Source organism: Aptenodytes patagonicus, chromosome 6 (genome assembly GCF_965638725.1).
Source record: "Aptenodytes patagonicus chromosome 6, bAptPat1.pri.cur, whole genome shotgun sequence".
Classification (NCBI taxonomy): domain Eukaryota; kingdom Metazoa; phylum Chordata; class Aves; order Sphenisciformes; family Spheniscidae; genus Aptenodytes; species Aptenodytes patagonicus.
This window is the reverse complement of record NC_134954.1, coordinates 5,998,300-6,015,386: the sequence shown is the minus strand read 5'-3', so window position 1 is coordinate 6,015,386 and position 17,087 is coordinate 5,998,300. Positions and strand designations below refer to the sequence as shown.

Below are 17,087 nucleotides of genomic sequence, written 5' to 3'. Positions count from 1 at the left end.
ATGTTATGGAAATAAGTATCAGCACAAAACGAACGCGTGTAATGATTCTTAAAGTGTATCTCACCAGCAAACTGCTTCCCCCCCGCCATGGTGATTGCTTAGCACCTCTTCATTTGTAGCGCTTGCGACATATTTGCTATGAAATTCCTGAATCATATTCTCTTTCAGATGGACAAAGCATTCCCTATGGATAATAATAAGATGGGACATATTTATTTTCATAAAGCCGACAACAAATATTATCTCTGAATTTTCCCCCAAGCTATGATGACAATTGCAGGAAGGTCAGATTCTTGTAGCAAGCTTCAGAGCAGCACAATCGTTTCTGCCTTTCAATGCCAACATTCTTTTGGATACACGTTGAATTCCAGTGTAATTTTTAGCTTTCGCAAACTTGGTAACAGTTTGAAGATGGAAAAATGTTTAAATGAGTTAAGCATATTCAATACTGTATTATGATTCATAAAAATAATCAGCTGAATGTGAGGACTTGAAAAAATATGAAGCCTATAGATGAAAAAAATCAGTTGATGTAGTCTTCTATAATACTTCATTGCTGTTTTTGTAAATTTTATGTTAATTTGAGACCAATTACAATTACAGAAAATCACTAGTTATCCAGAGCGAGGCTGACATCCCTCCAAGTGCCTCAATCCGGTCCAGAGGAGCTACCTCACGAGAGCACAGTTCTGGTTTTCAACCTCGTTATTTTTCTCCAGTTTAGGTGATTTATGGGCATTAATCCAGATACAGCATACAACAAAGTTTCTTTTTCCAGGTTTTGCGTTGCAGAAGATGGGATCATAGTTTAGCTCTCTGCAGCATATAAAAGCAGTAAGGTACACAGAGACGAAAGTCTTACACATCCTCTTCTATAGCAGTGCTCTAGCAACTCCAAATATAACAATCTATGTTGAGAGCTGTTTTATGGTGACATCAATAGATTTGAACAGGTGTAAGTATTAGCCTGCCCAAAAGACTTATAAATGTTAATTTTGATTGCATTAAAAAGAATTATTTAATCAAAATAAGAATATTTTTTTCTTTTCCTTTCTTTTTCCTTTTTCTCCCCTAGATAAGCAAAATCCTAGTCCAGGCATGTCCTCTATCTCACCTCGGGGTCTTTGTCTTAGATACCTGTCGATAGCAGTGTATTAACAGTGTCACCTAGTCATAGCTTACTGGTCTTTAACACCAGCCGTTGCGTTAAGCATGCTTGTTATGGAAGATATTTACAATTTTATGTAGGGCTCCTTTTAAAAAATAAAATGCTGCTGTGTGTAGTGTGTAGTTTCTTCTTCAGTCATGCATCCAAGATAGTTTCTTGGAGGTAAATAAAAATTAGAAAGGGGAATGTGTGGTATTTGTTAAGGAATTTAAGTTTGGAGTCTTTCGTCATTTAGATTGTATTTTGTAAGTTTGTTCATTTTTTGGGGATGTGTTATAGACATCAGACATATGGAACAAAGCAAACTTATGGTCAAATAGTACAGTACACACAATCTGTAGCTTGTGAACTTATAGGAGCTTATTTGGAAGAGTTCGCAACTGTGCTGAGCAGTTCTTCACAGCTCCCACTTAAAACAAACACTCCTTTTGAAGCCCAGAAGTAGGAGCAAATGACAGTCATTCAGCAGATGCACAAATAATTCATAATGTCAAGTCTTGTTTAAAGCCTTGCTAAAGATTATTGACTTGAGATTCAAGATGCGTTTGAAAACCGTTCAAAAATGACTTCTTTTTTGGTTATATGGGTGCTGATGAGGACCCAGCACCAACGTCCATTATACCAGTGCTGTCAGAATATTGCTGCTGGTAAAATACAATTGATATAGTCTCTGGATTTCCACTACTTATTTATGTTTCTCCAGTGAAGTATAAGTTCTAATTAAAAATCCCATTTTATAAGTAATTAGAAGACTGTCCTGGATTCTATTTCTTACTTCGGTTAATTTTGTTCACGAAAACTAATGGTACTCTTTGAATGCCCTAGTAATACATTTAGTGATAACACCTCATTTTCGCTATATTTTCTGACTGTTGTGTGCTGGTTTGTAGGTTACACCGGAGAGCTATGCCAGTCAGAGATTGATCATTGTGTCCAGCAGCCATGCCAAAACGGAGGTACCTGCTCATCCAACATCAGTGGATTCAGCTGTCAGTGCCCAGAAGGTAAACAGCAAAGACCTATCTAAGTATCGCATACAAATTTTGCGGGGGTGTACTTAGTCTAAATTTTCAGTTTGTATTTATATGTATATCTAAATATTTTTTTAAATTGTGCCTTAGGCCGTGATTGTAAGCAGAAAAAAGAATCCAGATGAGAAATCTTTGTATAATCAGCAATAGTATATGAAGCATGGTAGGAGCTTAGTGTTTCAGCGTATATGTGGCGCAGAAATGTTCTCTCATTCTCTGGCACCTCTACGGTAGAAATGGGGCTCCAGCACCGTGAGAAAGGTGAATCTGAGGAGACTGAGGGTGTGGCCTGATTTCTGTGCTGTCCAGTAAATGTGTGAGAAAAAGATGCCTTCCTTGTAGTATTTGCATATTTCTGCATGTGGGTCAGCTGGCTAAACTGCGTGTAAGAGCAATAATTCAAAACGAAAGGAATGATTTCAATCCCCCAAAGTTTTAATTCATTCTCCTTTCTATTTGGACTTATTCCTTTCTCTACGTGAAAGCCTTTCGGTGATTCTCATTGGTAAACGCTGTAAATGTAACTACGTGAAACGAGGACACCACAGTGCTAAAGTGTATGCTTTCGTAAGCATTTGCTGACTGGAATGGCAGATGCCTAAATTGCTCATAAAAAAATTATCAGGAGTGAAAGCTCTCAATTATGAAGCCATCTATTAGTTATTTATAATTAAGATTAGAACCTTGAACTAATTATATTTCTGTTCTTGATCTGTGGATGTTGTTATTCTGCCAGCACGTTATGTTTGCTCTAAGGGTACAAGTCTTCGATAACTGCTCCGGTAATATATACTTGCTTAATAATGAAGATTATTTGGAATTTCTGTAGACTGATTCCTTGCTTTTCTAGAGTGTTATGCTTTAATGAGTGAGCCACTTAGTGTGTGTTTCAACACAGATATTGACATTTTGACAGCAGTGCAGATCTTGCATTTGGAAGAATTTTGAAAATTGTTTGCTTTATAACTAGTAGCAAAAGTCAGTGAGAAAATTGTTAAGATGTTAGACTTGGTTAATAATTTACTTGCATTTTTCTTAGGAAAACTGTTCAAGGATCTTTAAGGATGCTTTGCAGGAAATGATCTGTCCAATAATAGATGGTTGGAAAAATAGCTACTGGGATTTTTGGCTGGTTTAGAACTGCCATATTTGTTTCTGTGTGTGGCACACCTTAATCGCTTGCTCCTGATGACCTATTACTGAATATGCTGACCGTCTCTCAACTTCTCTCCTACCGCCATTTGAGACGCTGGCCATGGGACAGGGTCGCTGGTGGGCTGAGGTCCCTAGACGGCCACACCGCCCATCCCCTGCTGCGGGTGTGCTGTGGTGCTGCGGCTGGGATAGGGCGCTGGTAGCGTAGCTCTTCAGCGCCCTGCTAAAAGGCATTTATGCCTTGGTTGCTGCGCGGGGTTGCGGCTGCTCTCCTGCCCAGGTAGCTCATGCCAGCGGCTATTAGCCTGTGAATGGGAGCGGGGCAGGCTGCCAGCTCCGCCTGGCCGGCGGACCCTGGCACAGCCGCGGGCAGCAACGCTGCTCTCGCAAGTGCACCCGGCTGGCTGCGCCGAGGGCCCGGCGCCATTCCCCTGTGCCCTGTGGGAGACCTGGAGCCACAGGAGAGGAAAACCTTCCCTTCGTCTCCCTCCAGAGCTGTTCTCCCCAAAGGGAGTGATGGAGAGGTTAGGTGATGTGCCACTGCTTGGTGTGCGGCACTGTTATCGATGGCAGCTTTTCTGCTGCAGGAGAACCAAGTTACTAGCGCTTCTCTTTTCTCAGTTTTACTCGTATTTGGCTATCTCTGTGTTATCCCACTTGGTCCTACAGTCTTGTTGCCTGCTTCTTGATTATTTATCTTCTGCTCCTTTCTTTGCCACTGATCCATATTTGTGTTTGACAAGTTTCCAATTGTTTCTGTTGCGTGCTCTGCTTTAAGTAGGCTTATTTTGGCATTGCCATTGTACTGTCTTAGTATTTAGGCTGTATGCTTTGCTCTTTTTCCTTCTGGCCACTTTGGTACCATTTTCTCAGTATTCCGGTATTTTTGTTTGCTGGCACTTCTGTTCTTATAATAACACATTATTATGTGTTGCAAACAAACGTGCATTCTTATAATAACACATTATTATGTGTTACAAACCTGTGCTCCTTTTCTGCTTGGAGTCTTGCGTGTTTCTATGGTTTCCGGACTTTCCTTAAAGATGCAATGTGCTTTTTGACCCTTCCAGAGGAAAGAAAAAAAATTACAATTACTTAGCAACTTCAAGAAGTACCTCTCTGTTCATAGACTTTGTCGATAGGCAAACATGCTTTTTGGGTCACCTGTCTGAAACTTTCAGTGCAGAGTTACCAGTTCTAGTCTCCCAGTATCATTTCCATGTTTCCAAGAACAGCAGTGTTATGGAGCGAGGATAGAACTGGGGAAAGAGCCGTTACTCTGATTGCTTATTTATATGTCTAACATGCTCACATGGTATAAATGTTTTCAAAAAGCACTGGGGCAACACAAGAAAATAACTTCACTGAAATACATTTACAACTCTTGTTAAAATCAGTTTTTGTCCGTTGACCTGTATTATTTCCAATGTAGAAAAAGCCTTTGGAGGGGATAGAAAGTTTCAGGAATCACTTTCTGGACTGCCCAGGGTTATTTCCCTTAGAAAGAATAGTTTTGTATGCGCCGTGTCTGATTCTCAGTCCCTTGGACACGGGAAAATCATTCTGAGGTTTGCAGGAACAAATGCCACCTTGTGTGCACGGTCGCTCTCCTTGAGCGAGCCTGTGATAACTCAACAGCAGCCCCAAAGGTTCTCCCTGACTCCCTAATAACGACCGTTGTTTCAAAGAGCGAATGCTTCCCATGAAGTTACGTAGCTGTGCTTCCTACCTATGCCCTCGCCGGAAAGAGGGGAGAGCGTTGGTGCAGAAGTGACGCGGTCTGTCTGCGAGGGCCAGTGCTATTGCTCCGGAGGAGCCTAATGGGCGTATTCGGTAAGAAAGTGTTGCTTTTCCGTCTTGTTCTGGAAGATCTACTAACGCCAGCGAGCTCAGGAGTTCAGATGTTTTGTGGAGGGAAAGCAAGGGTTGATTTAACAAAATCTATTGTCTGAATTTACCAATGACTGCCTTTCCCATGAGTCTTCTTTCTTCTTTTGAGGTATTATCCTCTCACAGAGGCGCATTTTGGGAGCTTTTGTTTGGGTTTTGAAGAGATTTGGTTATTTTTGTAAATACAACAAAGGATAGTTAATTGAAAATTGCAGATGCAATAACTTGCGGATTTGGTATTTTTAGCATGTCCTCAAATTTTCCATTTTAAAAAACCCTACCAAAAACCCATGATAGGTTTCTAATTTAAGTGAGGTCTCTTGCTCTGCTGCTATTCTCCTGCTGTGCTTAACAGTAATTGCTTGTTGAGAAGAGGCCTTTCTTTCTGTAGTGCTAATTCAGCACAGTGGGGGAAAGGTAGCCAAGGAGCTTATATATGTGTAAAAACTCAAAGACTGGAGATATAATGTGGTTAGGCAGAAAAGGATAAGAGAAGATGGCAAGTATCACAAAGGGAAAAGAAAAAGATGGCAGAAAAAGGAATGAGATGGAAACAACGAGGAATGATTTTGAGGTTGTGCATTTCTTCTACAAATGAGATCTGTGGTTCGTGAAAGCAGCATGTCATAACTTACAGAAGGTGAGATCTGAGGCGCTGAAAAAGCATCCTAGATCAGATATGAACATTTCATGAGTATTGTTTAGACAATTTTACTGTCTTAAGAGTCCTTTAATAAAGAAAATTTCTTTATGCTCGCAGATTCCGTTTTCTGTGTGATGCATTGTAGATTTTAATGTCCAAAATATGTCGGAAAATAAATGGCTATCTGAAAGTGTTGAGTCACCTCTACTAAAAAGGAAATTGGATTTCATACTCAAATTTGTAGTGAAGAAGCTTAAGCAATACTAAAAAGTGAAGAATTTGTTCAAAATTTTGACTCTATTATTGTGAAAAGGATGTTTGGGATGTTGTACTTACTTACAATGGGTAGGGATCTTTGATCAGCTTCTTTAAAGTTTCATGATAATAAACATACGTTTAGGAAATATTACCTTCAAATGATCATGCAAAGAAATTTCTAGACATTCTAAAACCCTACACATAGTAAATATCTGCCAACCTGAATATGGATATTTGAAATTTATATTCAAAATTATTCCATAAATACCCATATCACTCTTAAATATCTCCTCCGATTTTCTTCCAATTATTGTAATGTATAACATACTACTGTATTGACAGTAATATTAATTCATTTTATTTGAGTCGAATGGGGTACTGCTCATCAATTTATAAATTTGGTTACTTAATTTTCTTTAAGTCACTGAGAAGTTATGTAAATTCCCAAAGCACCCTGAAGGGGAATTCAATATACAAATAATAATTAGAAACATAAGAAAAGCTGGCTGGAGTAAGCAAATGTAATTACAATAAATGTTTCAGCGATAGAGAAGCTAGTTATCCTTACTTATGTAGTTATTAAATTCATTGAAATCTTTGTCAAAAGTTAAAAAAAAAAAAAAAAGGTGTATGGAAATTGTCTGATCGTGTGGTGAGGAAATACAAGTGTCACTAATCTGTTCCTTACACGTGCAGATTTTGTAAAGTTGATAGAAGCAAAGACTTGGTACTTGTGTGTATATATATATTTTACATATTTTAAACATTTGGAGAGCCTGTGTTAATTTTGCTCTTAAGATAATATTAAAATAAATTAGTAGTGGAATATGGTTTTGAACAAAGCTAGATAATAATGAGCAAAGCGCAGATCAGTTGTTATAACAAAGAAATAAACTTCTGTTGCGAGGTGTTTCTGAAGTTCTGTTACATGCGATTTTAATGTCCCGATGATGTGTACAGATGAACTGCATGCAGTGTTACAGTGTCGTGGTTTAACCTCAGCCGGCAACTGAGCACCACGCAGCCGCTCGCTCACTCCTCCCCCCCCGGTGGGATGGGGGAGAGAATTGGAAGAGCACAAGTGAGAAAAAACTCGCGGGTTGAGATAAAAACAGTTTAATAATTGAAATAAAATGATAATAATAATATGATAATAATACTACACAAAGCAAGTGATGCACAGTACAATTGCTCACCACCCGCCGACCGATGCCCAGCCAGTCCCCGAGCAGCGGCCCCCCCGGCCAGCTTTTCCCAGTTTCTGTACTGAGCATGACGTCCCATGGTATGGAATGTCCCTCTGGCCAGTTTGGCTGTGCCCCCTCCCAGCTTCTGGTGCACCTCCAGCCTTCTCAGTCGGCAGAGCACGGGAAGCTGAAAAGCCCTTGGCTAGTGTAAGCACTGCTCAGCAACAACTAAAACATCGGTGCGTTATCAACTTTGTTCTCACCCTAAATCCAAAACACAGCACTGTACCAGCTACTGGGAAGGAAATTAACTCTATCCCTGCCGAAACCAGGACACAGTGTTATAGGAAAACATTAATCTTTGATAAAAATAGCAAGTATTCAGCTGGCCAACCACATGAAACTGGCTTGGGTTCTTGGGATTTTGCTACTTTCTCTATGCGGAGGTCACCTGCTCTGACAGAAGTGGCAGAAATCTTTTAATTCAGATTAATACATTTTTGAAAAATGTAGCAATAATGGATTTCATAGCCATCCTGTAGAAGGAGATAGAGAGAAAACAATATCATGATTCGGAGTTTAACATATAGATTACTTGAAATTCACGTTTCAGGACTGATATTATTTTACTGTTGACAATTTGATTTGACTAGCTGCAGGTAACTACAGCTAGGCAACGCACTGAGCAACAGTGCCCTGAAATACCTGCAGGTATTTCTGGAAATACTGAAAAGCAGCAAATTTATGAATGCTCTTATTGTGGTTTCTGTGGTTTAAAAAAAATAAAGAGTTTGACAGCTACAGAAGATGCTAAGTTGTGATTCATACGTGTTGATTTGCAATAGCAGCTAGGAAATGTACCTTGTCACCATGAATTTTAATTGACTGGCAGAACAGAATTTATTTGCCTAGATTAAGAATAGTTTAAGTGTCCAGGTCTTCACTTTTTCTGGGCTTCATTGTTCACGTAAAAGCCTTTTTCTATATTATACTTGCAGATGTGATTCTAACTTCTTTAGGTTTATGTACAATGTACAATAAACCTATTTATTATCTTGATTCCAGGAAACTAGGCCACACAGCTGTTGCATATGGAAGATTTCCCAAGGTTACTGGTGATTAGAGAATGCAGAATTCTTCATATTACCATAAGAGAGCTTAATTTACCTGGAGAACGTTTTGTTGTTAATTAAAATTTTTTATGGCTGTTTAGTTTCTGTTTCTTTCTGCTAATCTCATGTTTTTACCCGGCATCTTCCCAAATTGCTCCTATTTTTAATAGACTTCTCCTTAATGCTTTAACAGGTTTAGCCTCTGTTCATCTTTCTCTGTTAAGACTTAGCTAGGGTGAATCTTAATAAAAATCTTACAACTACATTTTAACGATTTCTTTTTTCCTTATGATGAGTATCTTTTTACCCTTTACAGAATTCTGGTGAACTTCCGTCAGGCATCTTGTATTTCCTCATAAAACAGTTTTCTATAGGGAAAACAATAAATTGCTTGTATTTCTTTTAATATTTATCCCTGTATTTCAAATCTAAAGATTTTGTAATCCCTAGTCCTAGCAATTCACCGACTTAATTTTTCACATTTGTGTAATTCTTGGAATTAGGTCTAACAATAACGTTCAGGCAAGTTGGTTGTTCCGCAGACTGTATAAAAAGCAGTTGTACAGTATCTTCAGACAATGTTTAACTTCCTTGATTTGTACATGGCTCTTTTGCTTTCAATAGCCAAGTAATTAAAATCCCACCATGATGAGAAATCTGGCTTTTATCCAGAGCTTTTCTATCTCTGAAAACATTTTCTGATCCAGTTTCTATCATTGCCCTGGAGGACTATAGCAATATATGAAGTATATCACCTGATTTACTACTTTTTTTCTTCTTGACAACTAGCCAAATGGTCTGATCCGTATTATTGTATTATTGTATTATAATACAATAATATTGTATTGTGTTTTTTAGCAGTATAAATCTTTTCTAATATTGCTTTTCCCCTTTACCTTCCGTGTTATTCCTTCGGAAAATTTTGCATTCAGATCTTTCAAATCACCAATAGTCTTTACGTTTCACTCATGTCCCTGTTACACCAATAATGACCTAGATGGAGGGTTGGGGTTGTGTTAGCTGGCTGAAAAGCAGTTCAGGGGACATTTATCCGCAGATAAATAATCCTAATTTTTTTTTTCCTACAGCATTTTATTCTGCTTTGAATCAGTGCACCTCTAAATTTGATTTTTAAATTTATTATTTGCGTTATTTGTTTTCAAGAATTTTATTGATATGGACTTAAATTTACATTTAGAAATGCCAGAATAGCAATTTAGATGTGTAGCTACTGCTGCTTTGAGTATTTTCGGATATTTCACTCATACATAAGATTTAAACTTCCAGAATCAACCAAACACATTTCACAGCGCAGGCAAAGATAGCGCGAGGGCAACATGTTTTGGTGTATTTTAAACCTGCGTATGTTCGTGAAGTGCTTTGTCACTTGAAACATTAGCCATCTGCCAGTAAGCTTCTCTTTGTAGGGAAGATTATTGCAAAGGTTGTAGTGAAGCAGCATTAGTGTCATTGTGTGACCTCAGATCTCCTTGATCTTTTTCAATCCGGTTTCAGAGTTAGTGTAGAGATTTCACCGGACTCATTGGCGGATCTCCTCCTGGTCATGGTTAAAAGTCCTTGCAGATTCTTTTAAATCTGCCCAGGATTTTAAGATAACAGTACAGGCTTTTTGAATTTGTCAGCAAACCCTTGCTGGAATTAGATTCTTGATTTTACAGTTTCCGTTCTTTTCAGTTTCTGATGGTTATGCAGTTATCATCTACAGGAGGGACCTGTAATATAGTATTCCACAATATCTGTTTTTAAGCTCTCCCTCTTCAACACTGGTGTGCAGGTGGTCCTGATAAAGCCCACGAAGCAATCTGGGCCGTAGGATAGAAAAATGGAGAGGGCAGAAGGCTCTTGCCTCTGTTCTTTGCCTGTGCCCTGCCAGACTTGCTTTTCTTTCCTGGTCTGTTGCTGAGTTACTTATGACTAAACCGTTAAAAGTTCAATCTGTAGGTTGTTTCCTTTTTTTATTACCTTTTTTTTAAAAAAAAAAACAAAAAACCTGGATTATTTTTTCTTTGTTTTTCATTCTATGGGTCTGGCATAAGATTTATGAACATATGAAGGCAACGTGGCTTTTTAAGTCATTTGTCCAAGACCTAATATTATGAGATTGCTACTAAAATCCTGCTGCTAACAGTGCCCAAGAATATCCTAGTTTTGTCTGGAACTCACGGGGCAGTTGTGGCCTTTCTATCTTTTTCTTAGTTACAATAATCTAAGTCCGCTCTGTGTGGGTTACTCACCTTTGTTTAATATCCATTTCCCCCTCTTTCTGATGCAGTTCACTGAGCTTTTGTGGATCTATAAAACTTGGAGTGTGTCTCCTTGAGGAAGCCCTCAGGATATTAATTTTTTTTTTTTTTAAATTTTATTTTTGGTGTGTGCTGGAAACTTTAACATCTTTAGGCTGATTATCTCAGCCCTCACTCACTCTTCAAGTCTTGGAGCTCAGTCAAGTTGACAGACTATGCTCGGTTCACTCGATCTTTCTGGCCCAGGTTTCCAACAAATCTAATTGATCAAGAACAAACTGTAGAATTTGAACCTTTTAGTAAATGTTTGGGGTTTTTTGTTATGCTTTAAAATGTAAATTAATCTATTTCTTATGCGCTTGTTTTCAGAAATGCCAACTCCTGACTTGCTACCCATGATCACAGCGCTAGAACTACAGTTAAACAAAGTTACAGTTTAACTCACCTGAATGTGAATCATGAATAATTAGAAAAGAAAGAAAATCAAAATGCCCTGAAAGTAACACATCTGTCAAAATTAACTGAAACCTATTTCCTGATGAATTGTACCTTGCTTGAAATGTGGAATGACATTGTTTATTACAAAAACATTTAATGAGTCAGTAAAACATAATAAGATGCTGTAAAGTATGTATTGAATGTGGGTTTTGGTCTCAATTTTGGTATTCATCATAAGCTTTATACAATATAGGGGTTCAGTTCTCATACATCAACTGCTTTTAAGCCAGCAGCGAGACTTTATAGATACCAAAACTATAGAAGTAAGGTCAAAAATCTGCTTCATTCCATCAGGGATAAGATTTCAATATTGACTGTTAATCCAGAGTGTCACCTGTCATTATTTGGTTTCGTGCTCCGAGTCGTTGGCAGGCTGCTATACAACAGAGACATCTCCTCCATCTTGATCCTTTCTCTCACCATCAGGCACGTTTTGTGGTTTGCTTTTCTTTTTTTTGGTAAATTTGTTTTTCTTTCTTTCTGATTAAATATTTTTCAAATCCTAGAATAGTTTTTCGTGCGTTTACCTATTTTCTTTGGTGCCTGAAACGTTGCTAGTGTCTCCTGGGTAGCAGTGGCAATGTGGTCTGCTTTTGTCTTTTAGACTGGCACAACTGCAGTGGTTTACGCTTTCTGTTAGAGTAGATTGCTAAAGCTGGCTTGACGGGTTTTGAGTGGAGGCTGGCCTGATTTGCTCCTAATTTCTCATTCCGGGTGATTAGTGTATTGTAATTTTAAAAGCTGTTCTACAAGGTAAGATATTCCGGGGAATTTCGAGCCTGAAAAGTGGTGGTCTGTACGAATGGACCAAATACTCATCAAAAAATATTAGAGTTGAGTGGAAAGGAGTTTGCTCTTTTATTTGGAGGGGTGCTAGAATTTAAGTATTCTTTTCTGACTTGCTTTCAGGTACAATAACCACGCTTCACATTGCTATGTATGTGATATATGTGTATGTGATTAAAAACTATAGTTAGTATACTGCGATTTGTTCAAATGTTATTATTTTCTACATCTGATGAAAACAACTCCCTTGCGAGGATATCCTTTTCTTTATGTCTAATTTTTACATGGTGTTGCTTCAAGAAATCACTGTCTCTCCTGCTAATAAGAAGTATGTTCTTGTAAAAGGTAATCTTTTAAATTATTGACGCTCAGGTGAACTCATGTGCTGCTTTAGAGGTTGTTATGCTTAACAAACACATTAACAGAAATGAAAAAAAGATCAGTTTTGGCTTTTCTTTTTTTCCAGGCTAGTCTGTTCCTGCTCTTTAGAAAATGTCTTCTGCTTTTCTAGCCAGATACACTTCGTAAAGTGGATAAGCACTGTCAGATTCAACAAATATTTTTGCACTTTACTGCCTTAATCATATGATAGTGTGATTCTACCTGAAACATCTTACATCGTACCATGTTAATGGGTAAAATTAGAGTTTAATATATATAGGAAGCCTGTATTTTTGTAATTTTCATAGAATAAAAAAATGGTATAGATATGTCAATGGCTTACTTTTAACTTGCTTTAGTTATTAAAATTGTATGCGTACCAGAATGTTTACTTATCAAAACCATTTATTTCTTTTAGGGTTTTTAGGAACCTCTTGTGAAGAAAAAATAGACCCTTGTGCGTCGTCTCCCTGCCAGAACAATGGAACCTGTTATGCAGACAGACTTGCCTTCTCCTGCAGTTGTAGTCCTGGATTTACAGGACCTACATGTGCTCAGCTGATTGACTTCTGCGCTCTGAATCCTTGTGCCCATGGCATTTGTCGCAGTGTTGGAACCAGCTACAAATGCCTCTGTATCCCTGGTTTGTACCAGTTACATGTTTTGTAAATCTTCTAATGTTTTTATATGTAGATTCCAATATATAGTTTAAAATCCACTTCCTTTTTTCTTTTCAGTACATAAAACATTGAGCAGATGTTCTATCTGTTTAGAATAACGATAGGAATCTACACATTACATTTGGAAAATCAAAAATTGCAGAGTGAGCACTGAAAATACCCACTGAGATCCATATGGCTTGGTTGGTATCTACAGCTGTATTATAAACCGTAGTCTGCAGGATAAATCTTTTTAAGGTGAGGTATCAGTGTCATTGAAATGACAAAATTTGGTAGAGAGAATGGAAAACGTGACACTGATGATTTGGGAAGGAGTGGAAACGAACAAGGTAGCTGAACAAAGGTAGAGAAGGAAAAAGGAATTGGTTACCCCAAAGGGTTTAGTTCTACTATCCATGTTTACATAAATTATCTCTTTTCAGAAGTTCCAGTGATACTGCTTTAGGTGAGTATAGCTAGTAGACTCAGCTGGTAACTGTTTAATAATATAGCCTAACAATGCAATGGTGTCTGGGTTGCATTTGCTTAGCTCTAGATTTTTTTGCTTCATTGTACCAATGTAACGGGTTTTGCTTAGCTCTAGATTTTTTTGCTTCATTGTACCAATGTAACACAATATTGGAGTGCTTATAGCTCCCTTTATACGTTTTAGCAATCCTAATTAATAGGTGAAGTAGCAGTTAAAATGACTGATACCATGTGCTGCACACCCACTACCAATAATCTTTGTTTTCATTTGAATAATTTTGGCACTTTTTTTTTTTTAAAAAGTCTGTTCCTATAAAGCTATAAACTGGAAAACTGCAGAAGTTAAGGGGGAAATAAATCCCCAGTGTACAAGGGATAAGCTAAGGAGTGATCTTGGATAGTTAGTAGCTCTGCATATACATAGTGCTGTGACACGCACGCTGTTCTCCAAAGTTCCTTTCAGAGGAATACCTTCTCTCTGCTGCACTGCCTTGCCTCGTGGGAAACCAGTCGCAATTCTCCAGCTCTCTTTCCTTCCTTCTCAGTTAGCGGGATGTGGAGGTGTCCTACCAATCGCAAAGATTTTGCCTGAAGTAGGCAAGCACTCCTATGGGTGGTGAGTCTGAACATTAGTACGTGCCACATCCAGATGTTTTCTTTTTAGCCTGTGCATAGAAAGAAGTCAGCTTCTTTCTCTTCCAAAAAGAAGTTTCTCCTTTTTTTTTTCCCAAGACAGAAGCCCACAATCCGTTCCTAGAACACTTCAGGTTAGGATAGCGAGGCTTAGGACAAAAAGTAAGTAAAGTAACTGTTTAATTTGACTTTCATGTATTATTGGCATTTTGAGGAAGAAAGATGTCGCTGCTTGCTGCTTCTGCTTCTTATGGCTTTAGAGCAAGGTGAAACATAGAGAACTCTCCTATTTTCCTTGTAGAGTGAGCTTTTATCTAAGGTTCTGTAGCCCATAAAACTGGTATCTCATCTGAAGAGCGATCCCTGAAGACACAAGAATTACCAGCTAATGTCTTTGTCTTGGACGGTATATTGAGCGCACACTTCAAAGTGTGCATCAGTTTCAGTAACTGATGCATGCGATCTTCAAGGAAATTCCAGATGTTGAGAGTGAAGTTTGAAGCTGCTTAAGGATGAAAGCTTTCATCCCTTCGTAGGAATAATGGATTGATTTTTGAAAATAAGCCACCACTCCTTAAATCAATAAATGTGGTAAGAACAGGGTTCAGCGTTATGAATACCTCAGTATAAGGCATCGTGTCGTGTAGCAAGGTTCTCACTGATGTATGCTATCCTGAGAGGGAGGCCACCACGTGGTTGTGTTGCTTCACAGTTTTATTGCTGAAATTTTCTTCTTGCAGTGTGTTTTGATTTTTTGGAATGAAGATACTTTTAGTAATAGGCTAGACAACTGGCTATATAGTACTTAATGCAGTTACCAAGTTTGTGCATATATAATACAATTGTCCTGATCCAGAGCGTGATGTAACAGCGAAGTCTGTTTTGACTAAATTTTATAAAGCCTATTGAAAAAAGGTAGTTTTTGGAACTCGGCTCAATGAGCAGTCCTACCTTTTCTAGACTGTCTAGTTTTCTTACGTTGATTCCGATAGGTCTGAATTTAACTGGTATAGAAAACACTAACCTTCTGTGCATTTTGTGTTGAGTTGTTTCTCCACCAGAATGGATTAGTTTTATTAGTGGATATGGGGAGTTTGCAATGAAATCTACTAACGCAGCATTTTTAGAAGGTGTGAGGATTAATCGCTGCTATTTAGAGACAAGGAAAGGACCATCAGAAGTTGGTTTTTGGAGAGGTACTCACAAATGAACAGAAGCTGGTGGAAATTTGTAGTTTGGATTTGACGGATTTATAACCAAAAGTACATACCTCTTTATTAAGGAGAAAAATATGAAAGTGAAATGCAGACAATACCATAGTAGTGTTATCTCATAATTCATTTGTTGTCCAGCAGACGTGAGTTTATACATGCAGGATTATAAGAATCTCATGTAAGAGCTTTAACCATTGAGACGTATTAACTTATTTAACAAAAAAACCCAGAAGCCTCCGTTTTATGGACAGTTTTTCAGGAAGCATCCTCAATTCTTCTGCTTGCAACTTTTCAGAAACCAGAGGGCGGGTAGATTTTTGTGGCAAGATAGGTCCAGATGTTTACGTGACCTCAAATGTTTTCAGCTCAGATGTTTCCGTGAATGGTGTGGGCAGTTTTCATCTGAGCAGAAGAATGGCGTTATGTAATGCAGGAGAGTATTTCCTAACGTGTGGTTTGTTTTTATATATCTCAGGAGGTGAAGATGATAATTCTTTCATTACAAATTTTCAGTCTTCCTTTTTGAAGTGTTTAATTGCTTTTCTGTTCATTTGCATAATAGAGGAATCCTTAGAGAAAAGAATTGGGTATTGAGATGAAGAGCAACAGGCCTAATCACATTTAAATAGAGCTAGCATATCCTGTCTTATCGAGAGCACAAACTACAATTCATGTCAGTTGATAACTAGTTCCATGTCTGACAAAATCTCTTTTTGATTGCAGGTAGTTGAAATTGCTAGGTGCTGTTTTCATAAATTCATTTTTAGACCTGAGAATTTAATAGTTTAATATTTAGCCCTTCATTTTGGATAGTATTCTCCTCACCCGGCCCCCAGAAGGACTAAATAGCAGAGGGAGTGCACAGGAAAAAAAGGTTTGAAGTTAAAAAAATCTGGAAAGACAGGAAAAAAAGTGCTCAGCAGGTAGGAATACGAGAGTGACTTGGTAGTATCAACTATTCCTTGATTGGCTAGCGAGTGTTTTGTTAACGTGTTCGGATTCGTAACAGAAAGCTGCTGTTTTTCCAGCTATTGAACGGTACAAGCAGTTAGGGCATGGTCAAGAAAAATCTCTGCAGAGGATGGAGAAGCTATTGAGAGGAGGAGCTGCCTAACGCTGGGCAACAAGGAAAGTGATCAAAATATATCAATATGTTTTGGGCTTTAAGTGTTTTTTAATGTATGACTGAAAAATGTAAAAAAATTTTCTGCTAAATTTCTGGTGTAAAAAGGGATGTGATTTCCAAACTGGAGTATCGGGAGCTGTCCAGCATGAGTGACCTTCCCGGAGTCGTCTGTGGTAGGAAAAACTAGGCATTTCTTCTTCCAGGGAAACGGGGGAAGTTTTAATCTTCTTCAGAATGTTCTTTGCCTGTGGTTCAAACAACAGAAAGCTAGTTAGATATTCTTGGACTGATAAAAGCTTTTTTTTCTGCAATTTGTCACCTAAACCTGATGAGAAGTTGTTGGTTAGGTTTGTTCAAATTGTGTGTCACACAGGACTTAAAAGTAGTCTGACACGTCTCATGTTATGCAAAATTATTTTTATTTAAATAATATTTGTGCATTTAAAAGTTAGCCAGATGAGAAGCCATAGCAGCTGCGTCCAAGACCATATATAGTACTTCTTTAATTGAACTCTTTTGTGTTGCTCCATGTGTGAAATTTAATGGGAAGTATTTAAAAAAACAGTTTCTTTTTTTCCAAAAATTTTGTAGAC

The 17,087-nt window shown here is 38.0% G+C and overlaps 1 protein-coding gene across 1 annotated transcript in view; it reads left to right on the top strand.

The window, feature by feature from the left end:
- The window catches only part of DNER (delta/notch like EGF repeat containing), a 139,932-nt gene that overhangs the window by 96,003 nt on the left and 26,842 nt on the right, over window positions 1–17,087 (top strand). Inside the window, exons 7-8 of the mRNA XM_076340939.1 lie at window positions 2,059–2,172; window positions 12,792–13,016. Coding sequence (XP_076197054.1) covers window positions 2,059–2,172; window positions 12,792–13,016 — 339 coding nt within the window. The remainder of the gene's footprint in view (window positions 1–2,058; window positions 2,173–12,791; window positions 13,017–17,087) is intronic.